The sequence below is a fragment of the Antrostomus carolinensis genome, unplaced genomic scaffold (assembly GCF_000700745.2).
Source record: "Antrostomus carolinensis isolate BGI_N321 unplaced genomic scaffold, ASM70074v2 scaffold2937, whole genome shotgun sequence".
NCBI classification, from domain to species: Eukaryota; Metazoa; Chordata; class Aves; order Caprimulgiformes; family Caprimulgidae; genus Antrostomus; species Antrostomus carolinensis.
This window is the reverse complement of record NW_010326498.1, coordinates 2,102-13,501: the sequence shown is the minus strand read 5'-3', so window position 1 is coordinate 13,501 and position 11,400 is coordinate 2,102. Positions and strand designations below refer to the sequence as shown.

General features: G+C 46.9%; 1 protein-coding gene across 3 annotated transcripts in view; it reads right to left on the bottom strand.

Annotated features, from left to right (window-relative positions):
* TMEM150C (transmembrane protein 150C) overlaps positions 1–11,340 on the bottom strand; it is a 19,695-nt gene extending 8,355 nt beyond the window's left edge. The window contains exons 1-6 of one of the 3 annotated variants that reach the window (XM_029085862.1): positions 11,327–11,340; positions 9,911–9,927; positions 3,096–3,180; positions 2,011–2,064; positions 1,859–1,891; positions 1,702–1,769 (exon numbers count right to left, since the gene is read on the bottom strand). In XM_029085862.1, coding sequence (XP_028941695.1) covers positions 1,702–1,769; positions 1,859–1,891; positions 2,011–2,064; positions 3,096–3,180; positions 9,911–9,927; positions 11,327–11,340 — 271 coding nt within the window. Of the gene's footprint in view, positions 1–1,701; positions 1,770–1,858; positions 1,892–2,010; positions 2,065–3,095; positions 3,181–8,677; positions 8,816–9,910; positions 9,928–11,326 lie in introns of those variants that run through there. The other 2 variants (XM_010171578.1, XM_029085863.1) reach the window with 2 other exon arrangements.
* Positions 11,341–11,400: the final 60 nt, after the last annotated feature.

Below are 11,400 nucleotides of genomic sequence, written 5' to 3'. Positions count from 1 at the left end.
GGCCAGGTTGGATGAGGCTTTGAGCAACCTGGTCTAGTGGAAGGTGTCCCTGCTGATGGCAGGGGGGTTGGAACTGGATGGTCTTTGAGGTCCCTTCCAACCCAAACGATTCTATGATTCTATGATACTAAAGACTGAAGCAAAAAGAACATTGAGTGCCTCTGCAACCCAAACCAGTCTGTGATTCTATGATACTAAAGACTGAGGCAAAAAGAGCACTGAATGCCTTTGTTTGTTCTTCATCCCTGTTAGTTAGATGACCATCTTCAACAAGTATCAGTCCAATGTTTTCTTTTGACCTTCTTTTGCTATTGACATACTTAAAAAAGCTCCTCTTCTCTGACACAACACTGGCCAGTTTCAACTCTAACTGAGCTTTGCCCTTTCACATCTTCTCCCTGAATATACAAACCACAGCTCTGGAATCTTCCTGCAAAGCCTGACTTCGCTTACAGAGATCATACAATTTCTCTTTCCTCTTGATCTCCACGAGGAGTTCCCTGTTCAGCCAAGCTGGTCTCCTAACCCACTTGCCTGACTTACGACACAGTGGGATTCCCTGCTCCTGTGCTTCTCAAAGGTGGTTCTTAAAGAGGGACCAGCAATCGTGGACTCCTAAGTCCTCTAAAGTAGATTCCCAGGGTACTCTGCTAAGTAGCTCCCTGAATAGCTTAAAGTTTGCCTTCTTGAAATCCAGCACAGCAACTCTGCTGCCCTTTTTCCTCATTACACCAAAAATTTTAAACTCAACCATTTTATGATCACTGTGGCCAAACCAGCCACCTACCGTCACATCTCCCATGACACAGTTGCAGTCTGGAGGTTCCCTGGTTATATGTCTTCTTGCAATGTGAGGAAGCAGCAATAAAGAGTACAGTACAGCTTAGCTTCAAAAAGCTGCATGTGCCTTACTCACGCACATACGGGTCTGGATTAATTTCAAAGCTCAACTCAACTGAATTATTTCCCAGGTTTCTGAAAAGAAACATCTTGCCTTTCACAGGCAGCAGGGGTGGAACCCACACTTCAAGAGAATAGCTCAGAGCAAAACTGAAAGTACAATAAATCACCCCATAGAGAAATGCAAGTACTACTAAAGAAGAGCAAATCAAGGTTAAAATAATGAATTATTTGCCATTTAAGTTTGAGATAATCTGTTCAAAATACGTACAGGTGAAGGTAACAAACAGTTTTAAGAACCAAACAACAGACATTTTTCAAGTACTTTTCAGATATTTCTCCTCTTTGTGGTGTTTCCCTCCTATGTCCATTGCTGGAAAGTGCCAGTAAACTTCCACAGATTTAGTAATGGAATTTAGAGGGGACTTCAGCACAGATGATATTTTGCACAATCGGTTGCTGCATTTGCCAGTATTCCCATGCAATTATGTCACATTCACAGCATATAACAAAAACCCAACGTACAATGAAAAAAAAGTCACACAGATTCAAGGCTAATATGAGACAATTAAAAACATGAGAATAAAACAGAAACCAATAAAGTTCAAATGCATCCAGCTTCATTCTGTCTTTCTACAAATGAAGACAAAATAATACTGTCTTAATCAGTAGTAATTGCAGTTTAAACAATTTCACATCGTCAGATTCAAGAACAATGTGTATGGGATATTACTTGATGTTTTGGTGACTTCTTAAAACAAATTGTGAGAAAGAAAGAAAAATTTCCCCTGTGGTTCCTACCTAGAAATGCTGCCATGTTCATGACTTGGCTAAACACACAGCTCGCAGGAGGTGCGTCACCTGCAATACTTGGAGAACATAAAGTGTGTCATTGTAACTCTAGGATGGCAAAGACACATAAATAACAACCATTACTCAGAACAGTAAATTCACTTACCTTATATAAGGTGGTCTTTTGGAACCAGGTTTCCTAAGAGACATAAATGCAGAAGAACAAAGATTCAAGATTTTCTTTCCCATTTACCTTTCATTGTTTTACTATTTTAAAGAAGCAAGTGATTAAATATAAAGCCCACAACCAGCTCTTACCTATCTGGTACAGTTAGTGGGAGAATTTTGCTATCCTCCACTGCTATAAAGTACCTGTCAAAAAAAAAAAGAAAAAGAAAAATATTTTAAAAGTGTAAAACCTCATCCTAGCTTCAATTCCAAGTATCACTCAAACAACACATTAAGGGACTCAAAACCCACTAGCAGGACCTGCTGGAGCCAGCCTGTGTTTCTCTCTGCTCAGGGAAGCAGTTTTGCTCACTTCCCAGCCTAACTACGTGCCTTACTTTGTGTTGTACCTGTTTTCCAGGGTCAGGTGGACAAACAGGGTCACTAAACTGAGCTGCCTTAAAAATAACCAACCAGGGGAATGTTTTCATTTTTAATCTGAATCATTTGATTCATCTGGTTTACCATGGTCCCCCCCTCCACAAAAGCTGTTTTAATACAGAAGAGATGGGACAAGAACAAGCAACAGGGGTCAAACAAATGGCTTAAGCTGCCTCTGTTGCTGAAAAGCAACATCCAAGGCCATATCCTACAGTATAACTGCTTCTCAGGCTGAGCATAGCTGCTGATCACACATTTACTGCTCCCAAATTCATGCTGCAGTCATCTGCCTGCATGCTTGGAGCGAGCCCAGCTCAGGGAAATGCATGTCTCCTGTGCATTTTAGTAAGAACTGTTAGTGAGAAAGTGAGGTGTCAGCATTAAGCCGGTGGCAGGTTGTCAGTGCAGTGCTGGATGCTGTGGAATTTTGAGTTTACACCCTAAAGTGCTTCTCCAAGAGCTCGGCTGAGTCATTCAAAGGAAATATGAAAGGGAATTTTTGTATTTTTGTCTCTCTCTTTTCAGGCAGCTCCCAGTAACATGTGCCAGGAAGAAAATCAGAAACTTGGCCTGGTAAGCACAGAAACTCAGGGACAAAAAGAGGATCCTCCAAGCCATGAACTGGCATGAATTGACCCCTGCCCCTATAACGTGCCTTCCCAGCCCCACACTAACTCAAGGACAGAGCATCCCCAAAAGACCCTCCGTACTGAGACACATCCCACCCCACAGCAGGACTTCTGATTGCCCCAGCCTAACTTGCTCTCCCAAAAAAACAGCAGGAGACAACTTACACTATCCATAATCCAGCTGATGTAAACAGGGTAAACACAAGAGGTAAAAACATCCACACGCTGCATTTCTTCCCATCCATACCTGCTAGAAACAAAGAACAAAGTAAAAACAAAAGAAAGAGGACAGAGGTACCCACCTGCCTCGGTCCCCCTCTTTTGAAAGCAGGAAGAGCATCCACACAGCAGGTTCCAAAGCATCCCAAGATCACACTCCCGATGGCCAGGCAGCAGGCACTGCAAGCCTTTCATACTGGTATTACTGGCATAAGGGGTTAAGCTGCTGCAGACAGGCAGCATAATCTGCACTGTGCATAAATACCAAGGCACAAAGAACCTGGACTTGTGGAAAGGAGACTTTTCAGACACACTGACAGAATTTGAGCAGTTTTCAAAGTCTTTTTCTTAAGCATTTTGCACCAGGTGGCACCGCAAGACTCCCAGCCCTAATTCCCCGTTACTTCCCATAGGCACAAGGCAAGGCAGCCTCCTTCCCAGGATCATTACCAATTCCACACACGCTGCCTCAGCAAAACCTGCAGTGTGAAGGGAGAAGGATGCATGTGCTGTCTCCTCATCTCCACAAAGCACACGACCAGCTCCCAACCTGGCCGCAGCAATCAGCTAAAAATAGCCTTTGGCTGCACCCCCAGCAGAGCCCAGCTCGAGTGCCAGCACCCAGAGCAGTGTCAGGATGAGGTGTTACAAACAGGAGCAGCTCTCGGTGTGTAGGCGCCGTGCGATCCTGCACAGGGTGCAAGGATGCTGCATGCACAACCTCCTGAGAAAGAATTTGTCCTCCAGGCAAGATCACGCTGGATGAGCATCTGAGGTGCTGGGGCTGTTCCTGTAATGTGTGCAATTCAGAAACGCTGCTGTGTTGCTGTGCTGCAGACACAGAGAGTCCTCAGTCTCCCTGTGAGTCCTCTGACAACAGATCAAGTATTTCCTCGTGCTCTATCCTCCTCCAAAAATGTTCCTTCAGGCCAAGAGACACAAACAGAGAGTGAACAACACTCCAGAGGCTCCAGTGTCTGCTTTACTTTCACCAGGGCAGCAGCACCCACACCCTGCCTCCTCCTCCTTCGTACAGCCTGCTGCAGGGCAGGCATGTCCTGGGGTCACCGAGGTCCTTGGGGTGCCAGGGCAGCTTGGACACGATGGCCTTTCACTAGAGCCTGCTTGTATTTGCAGCTCAGCTACCTCATCCAGGTCCTTAAAGCAATGACTCCTCCCTTTGCTCCAGAGAAGAAAGCACCCACATTGTCATTCTCCTCCTCTCAGCATCTCTGGCCTTCCTACATCTGCAGCACAGCAGGGATGGTCTCTGAGCTGCTGCCCTGCTCAGAAGGGAGCAAGCACCCTGACCCTGTCACAGCCAGCCCCAGCTCACTGCTCCCACAAGACAGCTCTGGGATGCAAAGGCAACGCTGGCCAGACAACGTTTGGAGCCCCGGCCACCAATTCCTGCCCTGCCCCACGGCAGCAGAGGCTGAAGGAGTTGAGGTGAAGCTCCTCAGATCCCGCAGAAAGCACGGTAGCTGCATGCTTGCCCCTGTGGGTCAGCTCTCCTGTCTTCTCTGCACATGGCCTGGCAGGGGTAGGAAAGAACACCCTGGCAGTACCCCGAGGCACACCACACTTGCACAAAGCCATGAAGCCGTGACTTGGTGCCATCTGTACAGATATCCTCGAGTGAGGTGGAACTGCAACCTCAAAAGACATAAAGGTACTCAGATAAGGTCTCTCCCCTGACCTGGGAGCAGAGACAACAGCAGACAAGGAACATGACATGATGCAAATATGTCAATTTAACATGGCTCCCACACCCAGAGCCATAGCTGGAACCCAGTTCCCTGCTCCTGTCTTGGCTGAAGGGGAGCAGGAAGGTCATGTCACCTCCTGTGACAGCCCCCGTGTTTCCTCTTCAAGGTAATGACTGCTAACGCAGTGCTCGACTCTCCTCTTTTCTCTGGTGGTGGCTGGACCAAGCCAAGGTAACACAATCCTTTCAGGTCAGGGGGTGGCAGATCTTACTATTTAATAGATCTTACTATTTATTTACCCCTTTGGAAGGGGTGATGGTTTTAAATTAAAAAACAGGAGATTCAGACTAGATGTAAGGAAGAAATTTTTTACACTGAGGGGGGTGAAACCCTGGCCCAGGTTGCCCAGGGAGGTGGTAGAAGCCCCATCCCTGGAAACATTCAAGGTCAGGCTGGACGGGGCTCTGAGCAACCTGATCTGGGTGAAGATGACCCTGCTCACTGCAGGGGGGTTGGACTGGATGGGCTTGAAAGGTCCCTTCCAAACCAAACCCTTCTGTGATTCTATGACAGCATGAGCAAGTATTCTGGCACACCCTTGGAAGAAGAGCAGGGGAGCAATGGCTGGACCAGAGGTGTTGCTGGTCTCTGCCAGCCCACACAGAAGGAGAGAGCTGCCTGCATCTGACACATGAAATACCAAAAGGAGGAGAGAAGGGCCCCTTTCCCCCATGTCCCCAAATGGCAATACCTTTTAATGCTGTCCATTGACACATCTCACACATTCTTGAAGATGTCTCAACATCTCCATGTGGGCAGAGGATGGTTTAAAACCAGAACTCTGCACATTTCTCACTCCCTGTGTTATTTGAGTGCCACAAACAAAATTACCTGTAACCTCACTTCCTTCCAAAGGAGAAACCCCAAGCGTGTGCCAAACCCACCTAGCTTTGCACTAGTGTTCAGCAGGTATCATTCTCAGCAGTTGCCTTTGGGTCAACCTGTCCTCTTCAGGGATGGCCCTGATGTTTGTGTCTTCAAGCTGGGAGACCTCTGTGCACGCTAAGACCAGCACCTTTAACACCAGCCAGGAACAAGAGAATGAGGAATTCAAATGACAGCCTCCCCTACATCACCACAGCAGTTTAACCAAAACAAAATGCCGAGAGTGATAGGAAAAATAACCTAAATTATCTGTGGGAAATGTAGAAACAATTTCTTTGACAGCTAGTTGCTCCACAGAGATGACACAAAGCCAACCTTCCTCTCCACAGCTCTCTTCTGCATTGCTGCCATGACCAGCGATGCCAAATCTGAGCAGTCAACTCCAGCTGGCGACAACAGCCATCTCCACTGGCCCGTGCTTTCCCAAATAAACACACTGCATCCAGCAGGCAGTTGGTATTTGCACACACTCGTTTGTCTTCCATTTTTAAGGCTTGCACAGGAAGGTCTTCAGCGACAGAAAGCCCTTGTGGTGCAACGAATTTACCAAGCTAATAAAAATGGGTTTGCAGCTTCGCAGCTGACCCCAGCTGGAGTCAGCCCACCTTCCCAAAAGCACACGCTGTGGTTTTCCAGTCCCTCTCGACTCACAGTCTCACACTAGTATTGCAAAAACCCCGTCAAGGTGCACTCCTGCTGCCAGCTCTCATGGGTCAGGATGCAGAACTGCACAGGGTTTCGCGTTAGCGCTGCCCCAGGGTGTGTTTTGAGAATTTCTCTCAATGAAGGCTTACTCCTTTATCTCCATTCCCACTTTTATGTCTAAATCTGCTCAGACTGTCAGCTGTTTGCTCTGCTTTTATTACCATTAACCCACTACACCCCCTCAGCCAATTAAGCTCCCATTCCTCTAATGTACACGGTTCAATTACAGCAGGCAGCTCACCAAACATATACTGCTGCTCCATCAAGGTTCATTTAACATGAGCATCTTAATTTCATCTGCCAAGCAAAGTTATAGGCTCTTCCTGAAGTTGCTTTTGCCAGAGAACACGAATATAATAAGGAAGGACAAAATTACCATGTTAACAGAGTCATATGTCTTTTTTAAGACTAGAGCATGCAGATGCATTTCAAGGGCCCATACACAAGCTACGCAATAAGCCAGAGCAACGCTCCTGCATCTCACAGCAGTAGGCCATCGAGTAATGTCAGAGAAAAGGTACAGAGCCAAGAGCACTGGGAGAAGGAGGACGTGGTTAAAAACATATGGCAAGTCATAAAGGATCGCTGATGATCAGCAACAACCAAAGAGGAACAAATACACTCTGGCTTTTGGGGTGTCCTGGTTTTGCTAGGATAGAGTTAATTTTCTTCTTAGTACCTAGAACAGCGTTTTGGTTTCAGTGTGGGATTTGTTACCAGAAGAATGCTGATAACATACAAGGACATCAAGGTTTGGGGAGTTTGCAAGTGCAAAGGACAGAGAGGGGGGTAGTGTAGTAATTAGCAAAACCCAGAGCTGGCATTGGCTCTGCCAGTGGGATATTCCATATCACATCACATCATGTTCAGTCTATTAATGAGGGTTGGCCGGAAAGTGGAGGGATTCTCTTAGGAATTGCTCAGGCTCACTCTTCCGGGATTGTGGTTTTGGGTTTGGGGCTCCCTTTTCACTCCTCTGGGATCACTATTGGCAGGTGATGAGCAATTATCATAGAATCATAGAAAGTTGTGAGTTGGAAGGGACCCATGAGGATCATCGAGTCCAACTCTTGCCCTAGCACAGGACAATCCCATGGTTCAGACCATGTGTCTGAGGGCCTTGTCCAAATGCTTCTTGAATGTTGTCAGGCTGTGCATCACTCATATTTATATATATATATGTAATTTTTTAAAAAATTATCATTACTATTTTAATTTTATTTTACATTATTATTAAATCATTCTTATCTCAACCTACAAGTCTCCTTACCTTTACACCTCCAATTTTCTCCCCTGTTCCCTGGGTTGTGGGGAGGGAGGGTGCAAGCAGCTGTGTGGTGTTTGGCTGCCAGTCAAGTTAAACTACCACATGGGGGAACCCACTATAGCTCTCTGTTGCTTTAAAAGCAAAAATAACCCCAGTCACTTGATACCTAATCACTGTAAGCAGTGGTACAACCAGCACATTACATAACCCGCCACCCATAAGCCACAAATGCCAACGGAACAAAGCAGAGTGTTCTCAGGTTTATCTCAAAGTTCCCAGCCTGAGTACACAATGAGAGAGATAAGGCACGCCAGAGACTTGTAAATATACAAAAAAATAGTGGGGTAACAGGAAAAGAAGTGATTCCCTCTGTCAGTATGATTCTCTGCTTGCTCTGGGTACCCACCTACCATCTCAAGGGTGTGCAGAAATGCCATTTTCATTTATTTATATAAGGGAGGAACGGGAAAAGGTAAAGACATCTCCAGGTTGTGCATGGGAGAAGCTGGAGATGCCTCAGTAATCCTGCCAACCATGTTGAGAGGCAATGCTTTCACTCACAGAAACACCCATACGTATTTGTTGTCTCATTTCACACACTGTAAACACATTCAGAGTGCTAATGAAATGGTCTGGCCAACACAAACCTAGCAGAGATGGGTGAAGTGCATCAAAGGAATGAAACCTCCTGGTCACCAAAAAAACAGGGGTAGAAAAGGCTGTATTAGCATCCACTGGCCCACGCTGTCCCTCCGAATTTCCGTGGGAAGCTGTCTCCTGGGGTTGTGTAAAGTTAATTTGTTATCAATTCTGTAAATATATATGTATTCATATGTCGTGTGTGAGTCGTGTGTGAGTGCCTTGGTAAGAACCTTCGCCCTCAGGCACACACAAGTACTTACAGGCCATTTAGGAACCGGTGGGGAGCTGCTGCTTTACAGCCAGAGATGTCGACTGCAAACTTCTCTGGGCTGAGTCTGCCTTCCTTGCATTTGGCGTTGCACAAACCAAGCGCGTCCTGCTTCAAGACCAGGCTCCTGGATGTTAAAAAAAAAAAGAAAGAAATTAATAAAATTTGCCACCTGAGGACTAAAGGGGTGTTTTGCAGGCATTGACAGTGCTGTGCTCTGACCTGTGCTCCTACATCAGCACGTGCTGACTACCATGAACAGGGTTAGGGCAGTCGTGACCCTCAGCCTGCAATAGGCAAAGGAGGCAGAGGCAGGAGCTGGCTAAGGCAGAAGGTACACAGCCAGTTCAGGCAGAAAGAGCCTGGGGCCACTTTAACAAGACCTCTCCTGAGATGCAAGGAGAGTGTCTAGCAGAGAGTCTCAACACAGACCCAACCCCACAGACCCACACCATCGCCACAAAGACATTTTCCTTGCATGTTCCACCCCCCAGCATGGCAGCACACCTTGCATTTCCCCTTGCACGATTAGCCAACCCTTTGGTTTGGGATGGTTGTGAGAACAGCACCTACCCTGAAGTCCCAGCCAAATCCCAAAGTGAAGAGTTGCTGGAAAATGAGGAGGACTATTTATCTCCTCAAAAAAAAGAGGAGCAAAAGACAGCAAAGCTCTCCCTGCTTCAGCTATGCTGTGAGGAGAGAGTCTCTGAAGCCATCTCCTTGCTCGACAAGTAACACACAAATGCAGGCTGATGTTGTGGCAAAGACCAGAAAGTCTGAGGTACCATGCAGACAGGTGATCATCCTCGTCCAGTGATCATCCTCCACCTTAACCACCCCAATCTAACGACCACTTCCTGAACCAGCAACAAGTAGAACTGGTGTTTCTCCTCCTACAAGGTACCGTGATCTTGACAGTGTATTAACAGATTGATAGAGGTCTGCAGAGGTGTTTTATTTGCTCCTCAATTCCAAAACCACTAATGCTTTCAAGAATTTCCAATGTGCGTGAGCAAGCAAAGCCAAGACACACATTACAACAGAAGGTGGTAGGAAATCTTGCCTAAAAGGTTTGTCCCATTATTGGGAAAATAAGGTAAGAGTTAGGAGAGGCCAAGAACATGCAACAGGGAGGTGAAAACCTGGTGAAGAACGAGACAGATACATCATGGCAACTTACAGACAGCTTTGAAGGTAAGGAAAGACAAAGCCCAGAAGAGCAGACTTTGCAGAGCAGTTATTCTCGGTTGTCTCCTTCTCCTATAGTTTATAGATGAGAGAGTGCATGCCCTGGAAGGCCAGAACAGTTCCAGGTTTCCCTCCCTTTGCTACCCTGACACTGTGATTTTTTCTCCCCAACAAACACAAAACACACACTCAAGCTACAGAGCTTCCCACGCAGTGTGAGCAGGGCATTTCCCACCTATTCACCTCATTTTTCACCTCTCTTGTCCCTTCTACTCCTCTTTTACCCACTGTTTGGAAGCACAGGCTCCTTTCCTCATTGCACTTTGCAGTTCTACGCTTTTGAATAGACATTCACTGTCCCTAAAGCAGCGTTTCCTTTGGTTACACCAGTGGGAACCACCAGCAGAAGCGTAAATACCAACCAGCCTGCACTTGTCAGCCATGAAGAAAACACCCAAGGCCTGTGAGCTCTTAGGGAGTGTGGCCCAGCACACCGAGCTTTCTTAGGACAGTTTTCCCTCACCAACTTTTTCAGCCTGAGGCCTCATGCCTCCTCCACTACTCACATGGCAAACTGAGGTCCTCCTCCCCTTGTACTAACCACCAAAAGCCCAGAGAAGCAGCAGCAAGATGATGGGCTGGAAGGTCAGCTACAAAGAATGGATGTGCAGTACCCATGACTTGGTTTTTGTCATTACTCTCAGGTAGCCCTCTGTGGTACAGAGATTGTCACGGGTACAAACTACCATGTCAGTCTTTTAGCTCTGTTTACACCCGTTGAAATCATCTGCCCCAAGATAAGTACAAGGTAAGCCACCATCATACACAGGCATTTCTGTGGTGTTCATCACTGCCTCGCCAGCATTCCTGATTTGTAGGAATTAGTTATGTTTATTTACCAGTCTCCCAAGCTGCTGCAACCTTAAATTGCTGTTTGGAGGGCACTTGGGTGAGCTACAGGAGGAAGGTGCCATAAAACATTTCACTTCATGCAAACCTGTTGTAAACATGATGGACAGAGGGAACCAGGGAAGAGCCTCCACCAGTTAAACAGGGGCCAAGCCCGCAAGCCCGCTGTGACCAGCCTCTCCATCACATCTAGAGGGCTTCAAACTTCTGCTGTTTTTCAAAATATTTTCAGAGACAGACTTTGCCAAAGCACAAGAGACCACAATAAACCACCCCTAAGAGCGTTCAACTGGGCCAAGACCACACTGGGGAGGCTCTCCCTGACGAAGCTATGGCCATCTCCAGTGGCTTGGCCAGGCAAAGTCCACTCCTGCAGTCCTGTGGTGCCAAAACTGATGGGCCATTGGCTCTCCTGGCTCAGGCAGCCACCACTACTAATCCCAGCAGTTCCTCACAGGGAGCAGGAAATAAGGCAGGGAGAGCAGAAGCTCTCCAACTACCTGGATCTGCCCCAGCTCAGGAAATCAAGAGGAAGACGCCGGGCACTCCCTCCACCATTGCAGCAGACGGGCCCAAGTCCTCCAGGCTTTTCCTCCCTTCCCACTGCTTCCCATGGGA